The sequence below is a fragment of the Callospermophilus lateralis genome, chromosome 15 (assembly GCF_048772815.1).
Source record: "Callospermophilus lateralis isolate mCalLat2 chromosome 15, mCalLat2.hap1, whole genome shotgun sequence".
NCBI classification, from domain to species: Eukaryota; Metazoa; Chordata; class Mammalia; order Rodentia; family Sciuridae; genus Callospermophilus; species Callospermophilus lateralis.
Genome location: NC_135319.1, coordinates 61,170,387 through 61,193,887, shown reverse-complemented (window position 1 = coordinate 61,193,887; position 23,501 = coordinate 61,170,387). Strand labels below are relative to the sequence as shown.

General features: G+C 41.4%; 1 protein-coding gene across 1 annotated transcript in view; it reads right to left on the bottom strand.

The window, feature by feature from the left end:
* Window positions 1–23,279, bottom strand: part of Pde6c (phosphodiesterase 6C) — a 49,092-nt gene extending 25,813 nt beyond the window's left edge. The window contains exons 1-11 of the mRNA XM_076834511.1: window positions 22,800–23,279; window positions 16,496–16,648; window positions 16,300–16,389; window positions 15,126–15,266; window positions 11,259–11,333; window positions 10,320–10,384; window positions 10,157–10,223; window positions 8,261–8,308; window positions 3,629–3,778; window positions 2,917–3,060; window positions 1,712–1,780 (exon numbers count right to left, since the gene is read on the bottom strand). Coding sequence (XP_076690626.1) covers window positions 1,712–1,780; window positions 2,917–3,060; window positions 3,629–3,778; window positions 8,261–8,308; window positions 10,157–10,223; window positions 10,320–10,384; window positions 11,259–11,333; window positions 15,126–15,266; window positions 16,300–16,389; window positions 16,496–16,648; window positions 22,800–23,279 — 1,482 coding nt within the window. The remainder of the gene's footprint in view (window positions 1–1,711; window positions 1,781–2,916; window positions 3,061–3,628; window positions 3,779–8,260; window positions 8,309–10,156; window positions 10,224–10,319; window positions 10,385–11,258; window positions 11,334–15,125; window positions 15,267–16,299; window positions 16,390–16,495; window positions 16,649–22,799) is intronic.
* Window positions 23,280–23,501: the final 222 nt, after the last annotated feature.

Below are 23,501 nucleotides of genomic sequence, written 5' to 3'. Positions count from 1 at the left end.
GAAGCCAAGAGGAGGGCCTTCACCACCTCCTTTGCCTGACTCAGGGGACTGCCACCCTACTCCTTCCACACAGAGACCTAGAACCACAGTCACCCCTAGAGAAGAGGCTAGACCTCCCCTGAACCCCAAATTAAGGTGCACCCCTGGAGAGAGAATCAGGGTGAGAAATGACTCCAGGATGATATTAGAGAATTCTTCTGGCACATTTGTTTGTTTTACTTCCTAAATTTTATGCAATAAATTTACATAAATTTATTCCTAAATTTATGTAAAAATGGATTTTACATTCAAAATAAGCTATCTTTGATAAGTCTATTATACTTTACAATATCAGGTCCTTCCTCCTCTATGTGGGAACTAGGTTCTTTCTGGTGTCAGACATGTTAATTAAAGTTCTGTTTGACAAGAAGATGCATACCAAGTCAGGTATGGTGGCACTCTCGTGTATTATCAACAAACAGGGAGGCTGAGGCAAAGAGGATTCTCAAGTTCAAGTCAAGCCTGGGTAACATAGTGAGGCCTTGCCCCGTGTGCGCACCTCAGGGACACAAAAACACAGAGGGCAGGAATTGAGCTCTCAACAAGGCTGAGAGGTCAGTGATCTGTGGCAGCAGAGCCAAAGGCCAGGGTAGGAGGACGAAGCCTAAAAACATGGGAGGGGGCAGGTGAGATGATACGTCTTTGTTTTGTAAGAATGCTTGTATTACCGATTGGACGGGGCAGAGGGAAAAGGATGAAGCAGTTAGAGAGGGAATTAAATGTGATATTATTTTAAGATTCAAGTCTCTGAAATCTTTATAAATATCCCAGGAGCTCATGGGATTGTAGAAGAACCTCACTCTAGCAACGGGGACTCCAGTAAGGGCAAAACTGAAGAAGACCACCCCCCCAAAAAAATCTAAAAGCAATTCTCTTCATCTTCTAGAAGGAAGTCTAACCCTCTTTCTAGAAAGATAACATCAGATATCCTACATTTTTATTCACAATATCTGATTTTTAATTTAAAAATCATGAAGCATGCTTTTTTAAAAACAGGATCAAATGACTGAAACCAATGTAAAAATAACAGTAGAACCATACCTAGAGGTGATTGGGGTGTTAAGGGTTTTTTTTTTTAATAATTATGATTTTAAAAATAGTCAAAATAGAAAAATGTTGAAACACTAAAAGAGGAATTACGCATGCATTCTGGAACCGAAAAAGATGATCTCTAATATTAAGAATTTATTGAGTGGGACACAAATGAGAGAAGGAACTAGTGAGCTGAAAGAGGAATTGATTTCAACCAGAAATGATAGAGGTGACCTAAGGACAACAGGAAGGCACCGAATTCCTCCAGACTCCAGAAGAAAAGTCAGGGAGGGCACGTGGTCAACTGAGTCTACAAGGGTCTGCGGTCGAGAGTAACTCCGGCATGCCCTCTGGGGTGGCCAGGGTGCAATCCAAAGGTATTAAAATAAACGAGGTCATGATATCCCTAGATTCTGTGCCTGAGGTCCTTCATGCAGGAGTCTAGCTGGGATTCCACATTATCTTTGTGAGTTGAACTGGAGAGGACAAAGATAAAGAACAACAGGAAACCAGAAAGTCAGTCTTTTTGGCCTCCCAAAGTGTCAGGGAAGAGAGACCTCAACATTTACTTGAGAAACAAGAAAGCAGGTCCTGATATGTTTTCTTAAAAGGACATCAGGGATAGAAGGAAAACACTTACCAAAATTTTGACAAGCTGTTTTTCTTCACAATCTTCAATTGAATCTATATTTAACTTCTCTTTAAATTTCTAAAACGTAAAAGCAATTGAGGTGTGAAATTCCTATGAAGGGGATTTCTATCCTGTTCCTCTACTATTAAAATAAGTTAAAAGATACATTTTAAATACAGTAAGTTCCATAATAGAGATGCATTCTGGATACTAAACCCTGTAGTACTTTATTATGAAGAGTTGTACCCAAGAAGTAATTGAATACAACTAATTTCTCTAAATTTGTGGGTAAATAGGTAAAAAGAAAAAATAGAAAGAAAGAAAAATGGGTAGCTTGCATCTGGTTTCCAATTAGCAATTACCCATGATTGCCCCCAGACCTTCTCATCTTTAACATGTCAAACACTCAAATCAAGTTTTGTTTTTAACTCTCAAACTCACCATTGAAACCCAAACCAACCAAACAAAACCCAAACTACACCTGTGCACATACCCCCAAATCAAGCAAAATGCAAGGAATGGAGATAAAAGGTGTGTGATGTTTTTCTTTCATTTTATGGCAATTAAAATGTTGTTAGAAAAATCTGGCTCCCCCATCATCTATGATATCGATCTTGGTCAATGACTTTCTTTGGTCACTGTGATGTGAGCAGAGACTTGTGTACTTGGGCTTGCTCTTTTGTTCTTCTGACATCACTGAGAAAAACATCTATCAGGTAGCTTCTGGTCCACGAAAGATGAAGAACACATAGAGCAAACCCAACTCACATCTTGGAGCCACACTCAGTCAAAGTCAAACAAAGCCTGGTCAACCCCCAAATTCATGAGTGAGAGAGAGATGCTCTTACTACATGCCACCGATCTGTTGTGGTGGTTGTTATGCAGCATTATATGATAATAACTGACTAATACTTTGTTCTTCCTGGAAATATTTTTTTCCCTTGATAGCAAACTTGAATCTAGATATCACTACTTAAGATCCTATAAACCCAGGAACTGTTATTAACAAAGGCCAATCCAACCAAGTAACCTGGCATCCTGGGTCTATGTACACTGGGCCACCAAAGTCCTCCTTCAGCCCCTCTTTCTGCTTACCCCTCCTTAGCCCAGGACTAAACTTATGTCCCTTTGTCAGATTCCCGGGTGATTAGGTGATTTCCAGAAGCTGAGGTCAACTACCACCTAGTATTTATAGGGTTAAATTCCCCACTTACCAAAATAGACTTAATTTCATCAGGAGTGGCTTTGGTATGGTTCATGAGCATTTCCTGAGCAATATCCTTTCTATTTTCTAGTTTATTCATTTTCTCATAGGTGTCAGTATTTAAAAGAGACCATCCAAGGAATTGTGTGAGAGTCTGAAATGTATAAAAAGTGATTCAGATTATCTAAGTTAAAGGAAAATTGATTTGTTGACAGCAATCTACAGGCTTTCTAATTAATCAGTTTCCTTCACCATCAGAAACCCAGTTCCCTATTTTAATATAACATGTAAATAATCAGATGCACACAATAAAATCGATGAATCCCTTGCTTTTCAAAGAGCAATGAACCATGAACACTCTATTGCAGGAGAAGAATTATAAACCACAGTAGAATAAATAAAGCAGAATCTAAAAATTGGACAGAAGGCCGGGGTTGAGAAAGAGAATGAGAGGGAAAAAGAAGATAGAAATACTCTTTCCTGTTTTTCTAGAATTAGAAAAGAATTTTGGTTAAGCCCAAACTTTACACTTCAGTAGGAAATGTTGCAATTTGTAGAAGTCAGGAAATAGAAATGACACAATAACAATATTTTGGTTTTAATCATGAGTGACTAATGTCTTAATTGCCCTTCAAAATATCATCCCAGAATAACAAATAATTATGCATCCTCCATTATTTTGCGAATTTCACTTACCTCCATTATTTTATTATTGCGCTTACCTCAGTAATGTGTTCGTCATGTTCATCAAAAGGCTTTCCATCCTTCCTGTTGTAAAATGTAGCTACTCCCACGATATCTTCTTTTTTGTTGACAATAGGCAGGGACAAGACGTGTTTAATGACCCAACCAGTTTCATCTACAGGTCCTTTCTACAAACAATAAGAAAACTTAGGTTCTTTCTTTTTCTTTTCTTCCTTTTTCCCCCTCACCTTTTAATTTGAAAGAGAGACACACAGGATGTTACAAAGAAAAGCAAGGAGAAGCCAGGTGTGGTGGCACCTGCCTGTAATCCCAGTGGCTCAGGAGACTGAGGCGGGAGGATCATGAGTTCAAAGCCAGCCTCAGCAAAAGCAAGGTGCTAAGCCACTCAGTGAGACCCTGACCCTAAATAAAATACAAAATAGGGCTGGGGATGTGGCTCAGTGGCCGAGTGCTCTTGAGTTCAATCCCTGGTATGCAAAAAAAGAGAGAGAAAGAAATGCGAGGAAATTTCCCATGTATCCTTCACCCAGCTTCCACCAATGGTCATATATGCAATTCCTGCCTTGTGTCAGAGCACAGCTGGGACTGTGCTATAGTACATCCAATCAGGTGTACCAGAATTGGAACCAAGCGCCCATGTTCTGACAGCCTTAACTTGTTTTCCCCTTTGCTCTCTAGTCTTAGCCATGAGAAGAGTTTCTTACCCAGATTTACCTCACTGTCCTATGATATTTTTTCTTTCTTTCTTTCTTTTTTTTTTTTTTTTTTTTTTTTGTAGTATTGGAGATTGAACTCGTGGTCTCACATGTGCTAAGCAAGCACTCGACCACTGAAGTACATGCCCAGCCCTTGTTCAACTCATTTCTTATATCAAATTCTCTCTATTGAAATACCTAGTACGGTTTTGATTTTTCTGGCTGCTACATCAAGGTAGTGTTTTGTCTCCTGGTACATTGAGTTTAACAAGCATCTGCCAAGCCCCTATGCTGTGCCAAGAAGTGGTCTAGTTGTTGATGTTACAAAAGTGAATAAAATCAAGACTCAAGATACTTCCAGGGTAATGGGAAAATGCAGGCAAGAAGGTTCAGTGTTTCTCAAGTGTGGCCCAAGGACCACATACAACAGATTGTTTTTAGCTAGCTTTGTGGTCTCTGGGCATGTGTCTTAAATAAGATCCCTTGATAATTCTGGTGTCCTCTCAAGTGTGACAACTATGACGGAGCATCTGCATAGTATGTGGCTGGGGCAAAGTTAGCTTTGATTCCATACTTCACATTGTTTGGTTCTTTGAGCCTCCGTGGCTCATTCAATCATCCTTTGAGGCCCTGCTGAGTCTTGTCTTTCCCACAAAGCCTTCGCTAACTTTTCTGACTCATATGGAACTTGTCTTTTTTCAGCATTCCAACAGCACTTATAGTCTGGATCACACAATTGAATGTCCAGATATTTCCTAAATGCTTCAGACTTGTTGATTTTGGTCTCTGAGGCTATCTCCTGAACTTATCAAAAGGCAAGGACTATCGCATAGACTACTAAATTTTCACATAAAATATAATAAAGCACATAAATGACTGTTATGTACCCAAGTATTATGAATAACTTGTTTATTACTTATTACTAGTCTTTGTTCTTGGATTGAAAAACAGACAAACCAAACTTCAGTTTATGGCTCTTAATGGTCAAAGCTTTAGAAAAAAGACAGGACTCGATGTTCTCAAAGCCTTTATCCTTGGAAAACACTGAGAAATATTTATATGCTTCTACCATCATATGAACTAGGGACAGAATCCTTAACAGGAAATATATATGAGTACAAAATAACTTTGCAACCATAAGTACTCATGTTGTGAAGTTTGTTGAATCTTCCCAAGTAAGTTTTAGTAGCTACTTTTCAATATTTTAGCAAATATTTATTTGCTGCCTGTTCATGTTTATGTGATTTGAGACCCTTTGCCAGTAAAGTTATAAAAGGAATCTCAGCTTAAGAAAAAATAAAAACTTAAAACTGAGAAAAGTCTTTGTACTTCTTTCCTGAATAATTGGGGTCATTCTAGTTAGTGTTAAAGGTTGTACCTCACCATTCACTTCAAGGAAAAATTGTCCCCCAAAATATCTACATCCTAATCTCTGGAATCTGTGAATATGAATCTTACATCAAAAGGGGGAATTAAGATAGCAGATGAAACTAAGGTTGCTAATAAGCTTATCTTAAATCAAGCCTGGATTTTACAGGTGGACCTGATGTAATCATAAGGATACTTAGAAGTGGTGCAAAGGGGAGAGTCAAAATATGAGAAGGAGATAGGATGATAGAGTAAGATCAAAATGGGCAATTGCAGGCTCTGAAGACAGAAAAGGTAAGGAGCCAAAGAATCCCCACCTTCTCCCAGAGTTGGAGAAAGCAAGGAGACAGGATCTCTTTTAGAACCTCTGAAAAGGGACACAGTCTGACCAACACGTTGATTTTAGCCCAGTGACCCATTTCAGAATTCTGATGTCCAGAACAGTATGATGAGACTTATTTGTGTTGTTCCAAGCCATTAAATGGTTATTTGTTATAGCAGCCATAGGAAACTAATGCATCTTGTCTCCAAGGAATGTCCGAGAATCACTGCCTTTGCAGGTTTGTCTGATAACAGCTCATTCTAAATCACCGGCTTTGCCATCCAACCTCATAGGTACAAAAGGGAAGAGTGGGAATCAAGGTAGGGCATGAGCAGGTGGAGAGAGAAAGGGAAGGTGGGTGGTAGCTTGGGGAGGGTGGCTGCTCCATGCTGGGTCTGCTTTGGGTATTGGAGCCTATAAGAGAGAAGTGGGAGGCAGATGAGGGGTATGAGAGAGTTGTCAGACAGAGACACCATCCCTACCTGGCCCAGGAAAAGGGGAAGGATGCAAGGGTGTGTGGGAGCACCTTAGACCACAGTGCAGTTCTAGACAGCCTGCAGGGCTGTGGGAGACTCCCAAGGCCAGTGCAGTCCATCAGAGGATTCTGATTGTCTCCCAGATTGGGCTGCATTAGTACCTCTATCTCACTCAGTCACTGGCTGGGAGCAGCCTATGGAAAAGCAGGGCGACGGTGCAAATGTGACAGTGAACTGCAGGGCACAGCCGTCACTGGACAGCAGCCGTCGGGGGGTTGGACGTCAGAAAAACACATTTCCATGGGCACCCACACCGTTCCCTGAAGAACTGGAATATCCCTGTGGACTGGAGGTTTATTCCACCCTGAGAATTCCTGAGGCCCCAGGGTCTTGAGCCTCTTCTCAGGGTGATCAGGGAGGCTGCCTTTCTGTGTAGCTACTCCTGCAGTAGCCACAGTGTGCGGTGCGAGAAAGCCCAGCCCCAGGAACCTCCCAGGCAGCTGAGCTCTCCCAGGCTAGCGTCTGCTCACTCCCTGCTTAGATGAAGACTGCCCAAGGTTCCCACCCTTTAGAGAATCACTGCCCACCCTCTTTTCCTGGGTGTCCTAACGTGGCACCCACTCAGTAGAACTCTAGAGAGCAGGGCTGGGTACAGCATGGTCACATGGAGGCCTCAGTTGAGAGGGAGGAAGAAGTGAGAACTAGTGTAATTCCGCGGTGTTTGTGTGTGTCCATGTCAGTGAGCACAGGGAGAGGAAGGCAGATCTGAGGGGAATGTTCCATGTAACCAAGGCCTGGTTAAGTTTGCTCCTGGGGATGCATCACTCAGACCTCAAAGGGACTGGCTTTTCCACCCAGCAAAATGGTGGCGCTGTGTCACTGTGTGTGTGTGTGTATGTGTGTGTGTGTGTGTGGTGTTTAAGAAAGACAGAGGAACAGAGAGACAGACAACAGCAGTGCCCACCAGGGAGGAGAGTCTCCATTCCCGTCTGGGATTAGAGCTCTAACCAGCTTGTTAAATGCAGGACACAAACTAATGACCGCAATGGGCAGAGAGAAGAGGTTATGGAGCCAAATGCCAGCTTATTTTCCATAGTCAGGGGAGGGCAGTGACAGAGATCATAGGCGGGGAGGTATGACAGGCGGGAAGGGAGGGAATCTGGGTAGGGAGAGGCAGAAATGACAAGCTGGCCCTTCTGTGAACTCAATGAAGTCAGAAAGGGGACAAAAGAGTCCCCAAGTCCCACAATCAAGTCCAAACAGAAAGTCATTGTCTTAGTCCATTTTCTGCTGCTGTAATAGAATACCACAGGCTGAATAATTTAAAAAGAAAATAAGTTTACATATCTCACAGTTCTGGAGGTTGGAGGGTCCAAGAGCATGGCACTGTCCCCTGGGGGAAGGCCTTCTTGCTGCCTCACAACAGGGCAAAGAGCATTTGTGGTGAGACGACAAGAGGGGCCAGCTCAGGCCTCTCTTCCTCTTCTCACAAAGCCACTAATGCCATCTCAGGGCCCCACTTCACATCCTCATCTAATTCTAATTACCTCCCAAAGGGCCACCAACAAATACCACTGAGGTATGAACTTGGGGATGTGGGGGACACAAACCACAGAGCTGTGAGAATGGAAAGGAGTGGGTCACCAGGCCAGCAAGCACAGGGACTGGTTCCGTGGCTCATCTGGTGAGTGGGTCAGGTTCTCTAGGAAGTAGGTCTCAGCGTGTGGGGCAAGAAGGAGAAATTCCAGGGATCCAATAAGCACTGGGCCTCGCTGAGGGCTCAGTTACCTGAAATGTGAAGTACTCGTCTGCAGGTGCGTTGAGCATGTTGCATATCTGCAAAGCAAGAGGAGACACGAGTCCTGAAATACGGTGTGGTGGAGCCACAGAGGAGAATCAGAAAGAAAGCATCAGGAGCAAGGTTTTATCCACAGCTCTCATCTGCCAAGAGGCAAAGCATTCACCCTGGACCTCAGCTGGGCCAGTCACTGGGTGATATTTCACCCCATCTCAGCTCCTTCCCACTCCCCCAGCCTCTGAGGAACCCCCTTCGAATCCAAAGCAACTAGCTGTCCAGGCCAAGGAGAGGAGAAAGCTAAACAGGCCGTTCTCCTGAGGCATGGATGCAGGGATTGCTCCTTTTTTGTTGTTTTTTTCCTACAGTAAAATCCAGGTAAAAAGAGGTGGCAAAGGGACAGGAAGGGACAAAGCCAGACAGCTTTTTGGTCGCACCAAAGTAAGGATTCACTGTGGGAATATAATTTTAACTACTGGAATTCAGAGACTATTTCTCCCATCCATATGGACAAGAAATCACTCCATTTTGGATTATTCTATATTACTGGTGCCTCATGTCATGTCCACAAGTGCATATTTTTCTTCTTCTTTTTTGTATTGGGGATTGAACCAAGGGGGTTTACCACTGAGTTAAATCCCCAACCCTGCTCTCCGACCCCTCATTTTTTTAGATAGGATCTCTCTGACATGCAGAGGCTGGCCTTGAACTTGTGACTCTCCTGTCTCAGCTTCCTGAATCTCTGAGATTATAGATGTGCACCACCCTTCCCAGCATGAATACATCTTAATAAAAAAAAAACTATATCTTTCTTCCCACCAAAGTTATATTAGATACTTAAAATCACAGCATTTTGATTGGAAGGAATGTGAACAATTAAGTTTAAGCTTTTCCTTTTAAAAATTTAGAAAACAGAAGTCCAAAAATGTTAAGTGATTTGTTATAAGACATGAGATAAAACCAGAACCATGCTCTCCAGAGAGGTGCTGGTGGAAGGGCTCTCCTGGCAGTGCCTGCAGGGACCTCTGGTTTGTATCTGTTGCCCATTTGCCTGGAATAAATTCTCCCATCATGAGGCTTCAAGTTGATGACAGTTTAACAACCTGTCTACAAAATTCCTGAGAATGTAACAATTTTGTGAGCAGGACTGAGGTGGCTTTGCCCACCACACCAAATGCTAGTAGCCCTATGGCACCAAGGAAAGCACTTTTTAAGAGTGTTTGGGCCACATGGACTGCTTTTATACTACTCTTACAAAGAAAATGTGAAAATATTTCATAGTTTTTATGAGCATTTATAGACAAATAGTTTAAGGAATCTTGAATTATCCATTAATTTCAAAATCCATGATGAATGTATTATATATTTGAATGGGCTGAGCATCTTTCAGGCATGTTTTAAAGAGGTGAAAAACATCTTATTCCTCTTTTCTGGCCTTTCCATCAGTGATATGTGTTGCAGTCCATACTTTGAGACTTCAAGAGAACATTAACAGATGGATCAAGATGTCGGAGAAATCCCACACCTGACCTATCTGTCTGTGCCCCCCACCATGTCTCTCTTGCATCAAAAATTGACCAATTGTATTAAGATAAAATTAAACCTTCCACAAATCATTGACTTCAAAAGGATGTCTGAAACTCATGTGGCTGCCGAATAAGAAGTTGAGAGATGGGTGGCTCTTTCTCACACTGAGTAAATATTTTCATGTAGAGTTTCAAAGTCCCCAGATAACCTACATTCAACAGTCAAGACTCTTCTGTCTTGTGCAAAGGAAGTAGCCATAATCCTTATCTAGTGCATTCTTGCTGTGACAATTGTAATTATCTCTTAACTAGTAAAAGTTTCATAGGGCATTATTTAGAATTTGAATTTGTCCAATAACTTACAAATCCATTTTCAGCAACATAGGTTGGCAACCCACTGACGAATGTCCAGTGGTCAGCAGGAGGTGTCCTGGGGGGAGATTAGAAGAAATAAAATCATTGCTATAGAGAGAAATGCACAAAAACAAAATAGCAACTCCCATGACTTCTTCATGACAGTACTCACGGAATCACTTTGATTTCTTCCTTCCCATGTAAAATGTAATCGATTACTTTATAAAAGATGACTTCCTAAAAGAGGAGATTATGAGCATGAAATTATTTCCCAAGAAAACACCTCATTTAAGAACTTGTGCATTGCTAAACTACTCATAGACTATTTATAAGTTTGTAATAAAGTCAGAAATATTATTGACTTTTATATTCCTTAAGGCTGAACTTTCATTTTAAGAAATTCACTCAGTTTTGGGGGGAAAATCTTTGACTACCATATCACCAGCTAGTCTGTTTCTACTTTTAAGTGATCCCTTTTTGTTGTCTAGAAACACTTGACATGGATAACTTCACTAAAACAAATCACATAATTCCTTAACTGCAATCAATTGTTCATTGGGCACAATGAGGACACAGCCCCCTTCTGGCACTGACTTACCTGAAATGTGCCTCTGAAATAGGGCTCAGTGGACCCTTTGTCAAAGTCAGAAGTGACTTTAAGTATTAGTCTCTACTTCATGGGGTAGATGAAGAACCTTAGACCTGTACATTGCAGGCCATCAACTTCTCTTTCCTGTGTGCCAGGAATAAAGAAGTAGATAAATAAACATAGTGCCTGCCCTCATAAAGCTTGAAGCCAAGGGTGAAAGAAAATCGAACCCAAGCCTTCCCTGGGGATCCCAAACCAGCATAACTGAAGAAGAATCCAGCACTTCTTAAAACTTGTGCAGAAGGATTAGGGTGTAACTTAGTGATAGAGCACTAGCCTAGTACCCACAAGACCCTGAGTTCAATCCCCAGCACCACTTAAAAAAAAAAAACCAAAAAAAACAAAACAATGCATTGCAGGAGAAAAACTCAGACCTTCCCAGGCCAGTGCTCCTTCGGCAGCCTCCTAGTTTAGAACCTGACACCATACACACACAGCATCAGAAATGATGTTTGTATTTACCCTGCCATCTGGTGTCTTTGGACCTTTATAAGGCTCAACTTCTCCAAGCTTGATTGGCCATTCATCGTAGAATTCCTGGAGACAAATATATTTAAACGTTATTAAACAAACTGTCCCATGACCTACCATATCTTATCTGAATTGTATGCATTTGTATAATTTATGTTAATCTATATAGTTCTGGAATGTTAGACCTGAAAAAATCTATAATTCTCAGCAATAGTGCTTACATACTTGTGACTGTAAACAAGTAGCTTGACTTTTTTTTTTTTTTTTTTACTTGTAAATGGGGATAATAGTAGAATTTATACTAGAGCATTATTGTAAGGATTAAATGAATAATACGTACTAACTGGCACATAGTTCAAAGTCCTCAGCGTAGAGCAGTTCCTTAATAAACAACTAAACTAAATCCAGATCGGTTAAGAGGCTTGGCCAAGGTCACTCAGAGCAGCAACAATGTCAGTTGCCTTGCCCTTCATTCACTCTCCCCTCTTCTTGCTAGCAGAATCTCATTTTATTTGGATATCTGATGATAATTTGTTTAGGGAAGAAGGGCCCTGGCTAGCCTGTACCTGGTACTGTATCAGGTGCCTGAATTAGAGGGCAGGTAGGTAACTCAGTTCTGGCCAGCAAAGGAGAGAAGTCTGCTTAAGAGCTACTAGAGAAAGGTGTCTCTTAGATAAAAGTGATATTTGGAGGAAATATCTCTCAATTTTGTCACGTCTATGTACCATGCTTTGAGCTGCAAGGATCTTCTTCGAAGCCCCATAAGAAGAGATCTCACAACATTTTGCAGATAGCGAAGAACTTGCCAGAAAAAAAAAAAAAAAAGGAAAGCACCTGGGACTTCAAGGACTATACTGAAATCTACATTAGTCAGTGCTGGAACAGTCCAACCTTGGGCCTTTTAACATCATTTTATTAAAGATGCTTTTGGCTGGGTCTCATGTTCCTTGCAACCCAAAGCATTCTAACTCAGCTAGAAAGTGCCAGAGACAAAATCAGAATCCATCTTTTCTGATGTTTGGGCCTATGTTAGTCCATTTAGAACAATTATTCTGAAAAAAAAAAAGCTATCAATCACAGGAAGCGTATAAGCTATATTGAACTACCAAGCCTCCAACAAAATAAGCAAAATGAGAAATGAATATTATATTATGAGTAATATTATATATTTCATTATTTTTACTTTAAAAAATTTCAAAATTTTTTCAAAATACAAGATTTCAAAATGGTAACATATTATGCACCTACTGTGTACTATTCATTTTCCGTATATTATATCACAACTTCACAACATAAAGAGATGTCCTTGTTTTTTAGAAGAGAAAACCAAGACTCAGGTTAAAAGACTTGCTGAAAAGAAGAAAAAAGACAGAGAACTAATTCTGATACTATACTCCCTGACTTTGAGACTTGATATAAAGTATAAGAAAAAAGATGGTGTGGTATTGGCAAAAGAATAGGCAAACAGATCAGTGGAAAAAATTTGAGAGCCAGAAATAGACCTACACAAATACAATCAACTGAACTTTGTCAAAGGAGCAAAGACCATAGAGAAGGGCTGTTGGAACAATTGAACATCCATAGGCAAAAAGAATCTACTTACTTTATATCTTCCATTAAAAATAATTAAACAAGAATCACAAGCCTAAATATAAAACATAAAACTATAAAATTCTAGATCTTGATATAGAAAATCTAGGTGAACCTGGACTTGTGAAGACTTTTTAGATATAACACCAAAAACTCCATCCATAAAAAAAAAAAATGAAAAATTGAACATTATTAAAATTGAAAACTTCTGCTTTGCAAAAGTTGCTGGTAGGAAATGAAAAGATAAGCCACAGACCGGGAGAAAATATTTGCAAAACACATGTTCAATAAAGAACTTGTGAACAAAATATGTAAAGAACTCTTTTTTTTCTAAATGGTGTCTTGCTGTGTTTTCCAGGACAGTCTGAAGCTCCTGAGCTCAAATGATCCTCCAACCTTAGCCTCCTGAGTGCTGGGATTTACAGGTACACACACCACTGAGCCTGTCTGCAAAGAACTCTTAAAACTGAACCATAAGAAAACACAAAACGCAATTTAAAAATGAGCAAAAGATCTGACAAGACATTTTACCAAATAAGATATACAAATGGCAAGGAAGCATGTGAAAAGATGTTCAACATCATGTCACCAGGAAATTGCAAATTAAGACAACAATGAGACACCACCACATCTATTGGAATGGCCAAAACTCTAAAAACAATGACATCACCAACTGCTAGAGAGGATGTGGATATTCAAAATGATACAATCCCTTGGGAAGATAGTCTGGCAATGTTTTACAAAGATGAACATAGTCCTGCCATATGGCCCAGCAGTTATCCTCTTTGGGATTTACCCAAGTACGTTGAAAACTCATATATATATATATATATATATATATATATATAATATATATATATATATATACATACATACACACACACACATAATGTTTATGGCCGCTTTATTCATAATTACAAATTAGAAGCAATCAAGATGAAGTGAATGCCATGTGATAGAATATTATTCAGTCATAAAAAGGAATGAGCTTAGCCAAGATGTGGAATCATCCTAAGTGTCTATCAATGGTTGACACAATCCTGCCACTTGTGACAACATGAAGGAACCTGGAGAACATTGTGCTAAGGGAAATAGACCAGGCACAGAAAGACAAATATAACATGATTTCACCTACATGTGGAATCTAAAAAAGTCAAACTTACACAAGTAGAGAGTAGAATGGTGGTTCCCACAGGCTGAGGGTGAGGGGCAGTGGGGCTGGGAAGAAGCTGTTCAAATGCTACAAAGTTTTACTTAGGAGCAACAAGTTTTCAAGACTTACTTTTAAAATATGGTGATCAGAGTTAATAATGCATTATATTTTCAAAATTGTTGGAAGAATAGATTTTAAATGTTTTCACTACCAAAAAAAATCAGAACGTAAGGTGATAAATATGTTAATTACCTTGATACAATCACCCTACAATATATACATACATCAAAATTCATATTATACCCCATAAATACATACAATTACAGTCTGTTAAAAATTGGAAAATTTTAAGAAATAAATTTTTAAAATGAGCTATCAAGCTATGAAAAGACATGGAGGAAACCTAAATACATATTGCTAAATTAAAGAAACTCATCTGTAAGAGCTTTATTCTATATGATTCCAACTATATGGTACTCTGGAAAAGGCAAAAACATAGAGATAGTTAAAAAAAAATGATTGCCTGGCATTTGGAGTAGGGGGTAGGGAGGGGGTTGGGTAGGTGGAGGTCAGGACTTTCAGGACATTGAAGCTATTCTGTATGATATTGTAATGGTAGATGTATAACATTATGCACTTGTCAAAACCTATAGAACTGCACAGCACACAGAGTAAATGATGAACTTCTAAAATAATAATATATCAGCATTGTTTCCTCAAGTGCAAAAAAAAATGTGCCACACTAATGCAAGATGTCAACAGTAAAGGAGGATGGGGGAGGGGTGGGAGAGAGGAGGATGTTTATGGGAACTCTGTACTTTCCACTCAATTTTCATGAACCTAAAACTGATCTAAAAATCAAAGGCCATTAGTTAATTTTAAAAAGAAAAAGATTTAGTGATGATCTATACGGCTTAGGAGTGGATGAGCCTAAATTCAAGCCTGGATCATTTTTGCTCAGAAATGCACACTTTCACTGGGTACCGTGTCTGCTTGGCATTGGCTCTAGTGAGCTATCATGACTGATTATTTACACAGCATATCTGTTTTTCAATGGATCACGTTTCGTGAGGTGTGTATTTGATAGGTGCTCTGCAGTGTGGAACGATGAGGACCTTCTCTTTGGTCATGTCCAGCAGTCCAATGGAGTATCGTTCACAGTTCAGGTAAGTTCTGATTGTGTACAGTGCTTTGTGAAACTGTCGCTCAACATCTGTGAGCTCTTCAAATACTTTGTTGGCTGACCACATAAGAATCTGAAAGTAGATATTAAAAAAAAAAAAAAAGTACAATTAGAACAAAATACACTGTGGTGAGATGGAGCATTTCACTGCCCCCCGCCCTGCCGCCAAAAAAACAGGAGGTGCATCAAATAAACTGAATACATGTCACTAGATGATGCGATTCTACTTTTGAGCACTATGCACCCAGCAAACTACTTGGATTATCTGAGTGGGATGATGAAGGATAAAAAACAAAATTTGTGGTCAGGGTATGTGAGTCTGGAACCTCAGTTTCCTCATCTGAACAATGTAGGAGCAGGTATTGGAATTGCAAGGCCCCGGTGAGACCGTCCCATTGCAAGGCCACGGGTTTATGAAGGCAGAGAAGCCATGATGAGACCCCCATATCCAAATGTTTTGGCTCCAAAGGGCAAGTGCTCTCAAGTTGGATATCAAGAAAGTTCCTGGGCAGAGGGTCCACTGGCTCCTGCTGGCCATGTGGGTAGAAACCTGCAGGACTCCTTCATGCACTCATAACTAGTCAGAGGTAACCTGACCTGGAGAGTTAGAATGGGGAGGGACCTCAGAAGCCCCCCATCCCAACAATATCCCTGCATTGTACAGATGAGGAAGCTGAGGTTCTAGACTCAGGTATCCTGGCTACAAATATTGTTCTTTATCTTTCTGCCTTATGGAGTGATTTTTTTTCCTTCAAATCAATAGCTTTACCATGATCTAGGAACTGATAAGAGCTTTATGTGAAATCTAATGACAATTTTTTTCCCTACTGACAATTTAATAGTCACACCAACCATAAGGATAGGAACTCTAATTATCATCACCATCTCAGAGATGAAGAAACCAAGGCCACACTGGATTTAATAAGCTGAGCCCAGTTGTATATCCAGATGGAGGTTTGACGGGGTGGGGTAGGGAGACACGAGGCGACACCCAGGACTGAACACCAGGGATCTATTTCATATGGCTTAAGTCTCCATGAGGGAGAGGAAGGGCCTGGGGGCCTTTGTCAAAACAGGTCAGCATGACTAATGTCACCTTCTTTTACCTGGCTTCTTCGGGATTCAATATTGTATAGGTAGTTGGTATGATGAAGTTTTAGGATGACAGAGACAAAGTTGAGGTATTTGGTAAAGACCTACAGACGGCAGAGAAGAACAGATCATGGCTCCAATACTTTTCCTCTGATTATACAACAAATCTATTTCCTGCGCCTCTAAGTGGATGCGCAAGGTTAGCATTACCTCTTCGTCCTGTTTGGAAAACTCAGATGCATTTACTTTGTTCACCGCCACGAGTACTGCAAGAACCTCTTTGCCCATCACGACGGGGGCTGCCAGCAGGTTCTTAGTGACATAGCCGGTTTGTTTGTCCATGAAGTCAGAAAAATGGTTGTTCTGAAAAACATGTTCACATGTTGTCAAAATGGCACGTTTTGGTAGATGATAGATCTAAGACATTTCCTCTAATCCAAATCATACCCATGATAACTGGTGACCCAGAACAGTGGTTCCAAACATTCCCCAGGCCTCCCACATTCTGTGGCTGCATGGGATGAAATTTCCCATTTCAGATGAGTGTGTCCTACCTGAGCTGTGGCTTGTCTAATTTAGGCTGAGGTTGGGCCAGGAGGAAAGAAGTATGTCACAGCCGTGTGGAAAGTGACATTCTAAGAGGAAGGAAGGAGAAGCACAGGGTGGAGACAGATAGGAAGCCTGTGCAGGGGAGGACAGTAAGCTGGGAACAGGGACTTCATTCTCAAATACAAAAGGGTCAACCTCTACATTTCAACATAAATGAAAATAATCATGATCCTCCAAAATCCTTTCACTCTCTACTACTTGAGGAAATCAGTGTTTCCTTCTATGCCTTTGTGCATGGACAAAGATCTTTCATTTCTATTTTTTCCTCCTTTTCTTAATTTTATATGATTCTTTCATCACTTCACAATGTCTCTGGACATACCTCAAGACAAATGCATATGGATTTGAACTCACCTCTTAGCTTCTTGCCCAGCACCCCACACTATGGATGCTCTGAGAGCTATTCAACTGTCTTCTACTGATTCTGTTTAGAGTCCCCTTACCTCCAACAAACAATACCACACTAATCATTCTTGCTTTTGCTTTTACACAATGGATTCCCAAAGTGGAAATCCCTTTTGCTGAATTGACAGGTTATATACAACTTTAGTTTTCGCAGATTACTTTTCATGAAAGCATGAAATCTGTACTTCCGCTGTGTGAGGAGACCATCCTCTTGCCAGCATCAAGTACTGATTAACTTTTTAATATTCTACCAAGCTAATATCTTTTATTCATATATATTTTTTTCTTTCTTTGGGAGAGAGAAAAATGGATCTTCACAGATATGAACTTCATATATTAGTGTATAGAAGATGATTCTAGAAGAAGGTCAAAGAAGGCAGTTATTGTATTATTTGCAATTTCAGAGAATGCCTATTCTAGATGGATGGAGATCCAACCTTCTATGAGTTCTGACACTCTTCCCTTTGAACTTGGGTCTTTTTCAATTAGCAGTGAACTTCCTGCCTATCTCTGAGATGCACTGGCCACAATTAATGTCCTGTTCTATTCTATGCATATATAAGTCGTATTCTTTTCATTTCCCTGTGTTGATGGTGCTTCTAAAAGCAGCATCAACCTTGGAGGCTGTGCTCTGATCAGATTCCAAGGTGAACACATGAGAGTTCACTGATGTGATTTGCAGACCAGAATTGCCCCAGGGAACAAGGGCTTGATGGCCAACAGACCTGAGAAGGCAACTCAGAGCAGCCGTCCCGAGCTGTGCCTCAGAATCCCCAGCAGATAGTCAGATTCCAAGACCTCACTGCAGACCCACTGGGACCCACCAAGTCCCAATCTCCCAAACTGGAATGTCTGTTCCCCAAGAAGCTGTACTTTTAGTGCTCCAGGTAATTTTAATGTCAAACTCAGTAGGTCAATCACTAGAAAAGGGACCATTTACAAAGCAAATAGGTGATGGCTGGGGGAATCCAATGAAGCCCTTCACCCCAGATCTCTTCTATTCCCTTCCCAAAGCAAAAACACCTAAACCAACTATTTCTTCAGGAACCAGCATTGCATAATGAAGAAGATTCTTGAGTCAGACTTCCTTGACTAAAACCAGGCCCCAATCTACTAGCTATGTGATCCTGGACATGTTACTTACGCTCTGTGTCCTTGTTTCCTAATCTGAAAGGAGGGGGATAGTATTTTCTACTTAGAGTCCATGATGTAAAGATAGAACAATTTTGATATAGCATGGCTGGGCACTCAGAAAGTGTCTCATACATAGTAGATGCTCAATAAATGCTGGAAAGAAAAACCTTGGCCTTTTTTGGGACATCCTAGGTGAAAAGTAATTCTCTTTTGAAATTACCCTTTTGATTCTGGTCCTAGTTTTTCTAACAAATTCTAATCACTGAAGAAATTAGATGCCTTTAGTTGGATACAAGTCTTCTGTGCCTAGGAGCACCTTCCTCTAAGAGTCAGCAATTCTGTCCCATGCCATTAAGAGCCACATTTCTTTCCTGACCACTGTTATCTGTTACTTCTCTCTGCTTCCTGGAACATTTTCACCCTCAGCTCAGGAAACCTCCAGACTCTTAGATTCTTTCTCTTAATCCATGGCTTGCCTAGGCCAGCTCTCATCCTGTTTTTCTCCTATTATCCATTACAGATTGTGGTCACCTTCATTTACACAGCCGTCCCGGGCACTAAAAAATAAATAAAACCCAGAAGCATGCACCACTGCAGGGAGTCAGGCAGCATTTCTCTCTAAACACGTTTATCTCAGCAGCTTCGAACCCTGATGCCATTTCATCCTAGATTCTCAAGTTCCTTTGGTTGTTTTGAGAAAACACCTTCTAAGTTTCAAAATTGAATGCATACTCATTATCACATCTGAAAGTCCAGGATAAATCATCCATCAAATTACAGGGCAGGGGAGGTGTGACTTTCTAGTTTTTTTTTTTTTTTTTTTTTTTTTTTTTTTTTTTTTTAATTTTCACTAACTGAAATAGTCCTTAGGGAAGTTCTTTGGGTAAATCCTGTGTTTCTAGGACTCTCAAATTCTCTTGATGGTCCTCCTTCCCCCCAAGGAAACTCCCAAAGGCAACCAGAGAACATGGTTTCGGGCAACAGGATGCCTGATCCGTCCTGATCTCAGTGTGGCTAAATCCTGATTAAACACCATTAACCCTTGGAATCAGGAGGCAGCAAGGGAGGTAAAGAGGAAGAAAGAGGGGAAAAGAAAGAGATCTCTAGGCATCCAGTTAATTATTGAAAACTTCAACCTTCTCCTGTGGCTTTCTTTTAAACCAGGGTCGGATTCAGGACCATCCATACCGTTAATGAACAGCTTTCCCAATAGAAAAAGAAAAAATTAGCTCTAAGAGGATATTTCTCTTTCCTGTTGTTAAAAGTTTTCCTGCCTTTAACCTGTTTTAAGAAAGTCATTGACACTTCATACCCAGTCCCCAAAGTCGTACAGGCATAATGATAATCATATCATAACTAGCATTTATTGAGCTCCTACTCTGAATCAGGCACCTTGTGTACATTCAATCTATACATTTCGTTGTCTCTATTTCTCACTGGTGGAAATTCAATCCATAGCACAGTTACTAAACCTCAGACTTGGCTCTGCACCAAAGCATTTGCCCTGTTACCACCTTCACAATCCCAACGTGGAGAGTACCCAGCTCCGCATCTTTGTCTAGGTGCTAACCAGAATGAAAATCATGTGTGGTAGAAAGAGGAAGGCCCTGAAGACCTGGTTATTGTTCTGAACCTGACACAGCCTGCCTACCTGACCTTGAGCCGATTCCCACTACACAGATGGAAATACAATGAATGGTCCCATCTCCTGCACAAGATCTTTGGCAGAATCAAATAAGACTAAGAATGTAACAGTGCTTTATAAATTGTCAAGTTGCAATAGAAAGGTGATGAATGCATCAGAAATTTCACCTAAAACATTGGTTTCCACCTGCTTTCTTGTTGCAGATTTTCCTGCAGGAGAAAGCATGGCGAAATGCAGGGTATGAAGAGAGTGCTAGCCTCAGACTCAGGGGGCTTCATTCCCTTCTGGCCTGTCTCATTCACAGACATGTACCATGGACTATGAAGGAGATACAACTTGGGGACCTCAGCTGTCCATTTGCCACAGAACAGACAGCGTTAGATTAAAGATCACCAAGCCCTTCCCATCTCTCATATTCCTCAGCTAATTTGAAATTCAACTTCTCCTCCTGGGTCTGCTCACCCAATGAATTTGCGGCTTTCAACATAGGCTGCCTATTAGAATTAGCTGGGGAGCTTTTTTTTTAAAAACAAAACAAAACAAAAATGTCTGTGTCCCAACCTGAGAGTCCAGTGTAATCACCCAAGAGACTCAGGCATCAATAATTTTTTAAGCTACCTGTTTGATTTTGAGGAACAGACAGTTGAAAAGCACCATGCTGGGGGGAAAACAGGAATGGAAAGCAAATCAGGTCTTTTGCTCTCCCCTGAGTTCAGAAGGGTGTAGGACACACTTCTCTGCCCTACCCAGAACAGCAGGAGTCATCAGGAGAAGGGAGACGCCCATTTCCCCAGCCCCGTCTCCCACCCCGAACTGCCCTGTCCATGTGGAAATGCCCACCATGGACAGTGACAGGCCAGTGGCGCTTCATCTTTTAAGCAGCTCTATTCTGTTGTTTTCTCCTCAACGTGGAGCCCTGAGCTCATTAAAGTATTATAGTAGAAATCATTTACCCACCCCCCCTTCAAAAAGAAAAAAAATCTCAGAAAAGCCAGGTAATTGGTGCCTCAGTTATTCTGGGGGCTAAGGCAGGAAGATCGCAAATTCAAAGACAGCCTCGGCAGCTTAGCAAGATGCTGTCTCAAAATAAAAATTAAAAAAAAAAAAAAAAGGGCTGGAGAGGTAGCTTAGTCATAAAGGGTACTTGAGTTCAGTTCCCAGTACTTAAAAAAGTCAGAAAAAACATTCTTGAATGTCAACTTCTTAAATTTGATGTTCTAGTGATTCTGAAGGTGGGCTCAGTTGGAAACTGTGAAGAAGCATATTCCCATGAGAAAATCTCAGGGTGTGGGGACACAGCCTGTGAGCTGGGGTCAAGAGTAGCTTGTCTTAAGGGCACATATCTGTCCAGTCACTGGAAGCAGCTGCCATAGCCTCAAAAGAAAACTTCAAGCAGCTCCAACTCTGTGAAGGAAGGGTTGTAAGAGAGGGTAGGGGCTAAGTGCCTGAAGCAGTCCCCTACACCTGAGGACTGACCTCAGGTGATTGTTTGCTTGTATTTAACAAACCACTTCTCCCAGGCCTGTGCCAGCCTCCTCCAGTAATCAGCTTCAGGAGGCACCGAGGGGATTATACTCCTGGCTCTCCAGCTGCCCTGGTCACCTGCGGGCAATGGACCCCTGCACAGAATGCATTTCAGGGACTGCTCCCTCCTGGGCACCTCTGCTCCATTGTAATCCATTTCTCCCCTTTTGTTAATAGGAAATCATAGCAGTGGGGCTCAGGTGCAGAGACAGGGTGCCAGGAGAAACTCCATGCTGAAGTGTCATGTTGCTAAGTGGGCTATGGGTGTTTAATATTTTACCATTTTTCTAAAATGAATATGTATTGCAGTGGTAAGAAGAGTTAAATTTTCTGTTTTTATAAGGGGGTATAACAATGCCTTGTATTAATACAATGTTCTTTTGGTCTTGGGGGGGAGGGGAGTCCCAGTGTCCCATTTAATGGATAGGCATTTATTCTTGATAGATCTGTGTTATTGAGGGAGGAGAGTAACCTGTGCTTAACTATCTCCTAAATTCACATTTGTAATGAGCCAAATCAAACATCTGAAATTTCAAAGGGTGTAATTTTTTTCTTTTGGCACATTTGGTCTATTGATGAAAGAATGGATTTATGGACAGATCCAACCCCAAGAACTGCTTGTCCTCTGAGGGTTGTGAATCAGAGGCGTGGGAGCATTGGGCATGTTGGCTGATCCCCAGTGGGGTGCCCTGCTTGCCTGGGGTTGTTCAAAAAAGAATCTCCAAAGTCATGAGGAGGCAGGGAACTGGTGGAGACCACACCAGGCCCAGACAGGCGTGTCTGATAAGGTGTCCAACACACAAGGGCATACTGAGAAATGTTACTGGACATCTGAAATTTAAGTTTAACTGGTTAACCTATTTTTATTTGCTAGATTTGGCATGGCTGGGCCTGTGTGCTCCCCTTTTCCCATTGCCCACTCTTCCAGGTTTTCACCAAACCAGTGGCACCGGAGTGGTGCCATTTGTCTGCCACTGGTTCCTTCTGACCCTGCCAAGACCTCTGCCCCACTATCAGAAGGTCACCTAACTTTTCTCTTCAGATTTTTTTTTTCAGTTGTAGATGGACACACTACCTTTATTTTATTTATTTATTTATTTATTTTTTATGTGGTGCTGAGGATCGAACCCAGTGCCTCACACATGCCAGGAAAGCGCTCTACCACTGCGCCACAACCCCAGCCCCAAGGTCACCTACCTTTTTCACATCTGGGACATTAAGGGGTTTCTTCGTGTGAGCAACCCAACCCACAATCCCGACATCCAGGGGAAACACAACTTCTTTATCAGGGACCACCAAATTGTCCTCAAACTTGGAGGTCGGGGTGATGTCCAGCAGCTTTGAGGCCATCTCCGGCGTGCCATTGCGGGAACGGCATATGAACATACTGCAGCGGTCGGCCTGCAGCAGCTGGGCCATCCTCTGCAGGACCTTGTGTGCCGTCAGCTCGGCACTGCTCCCCTCCTCCTGCACAGACCACAGCAGCTCCAGGCACACAGCTGACTCCTCTACCTGCGTCAGCTCGGGCAGCGACATGCTGGCCTGGACCGGCACGCGGCTGTTCTTGAAGATCTCTCCCAGGACCTCCACCCGCAGTTTTTTGTCAAAGTATTCCTTGGCAAATGCAGGGTTCTCCTCGAGGTATTTTTCCACAGCATTTTGGTTGATCTCACCCATGATGTGGCTTGCTTTGCTGCTGTTGTTCAGAAAGGAAAATCCTCTAGAGCGTGACCTGAGCCAGAGTGACAAGAAGGAAGTACATTCTGGTCAAAATGACTGAAGGAATCCTAGGTGGTACCTCCTAAGACCCCCAAAGATGGAGCTGAAAGGTTGCTCAGTGGAGCCTTCAAACTGCCTGTAATTCCTGGGATGTGACAGAAGGCTGTGGCTTATGATGGG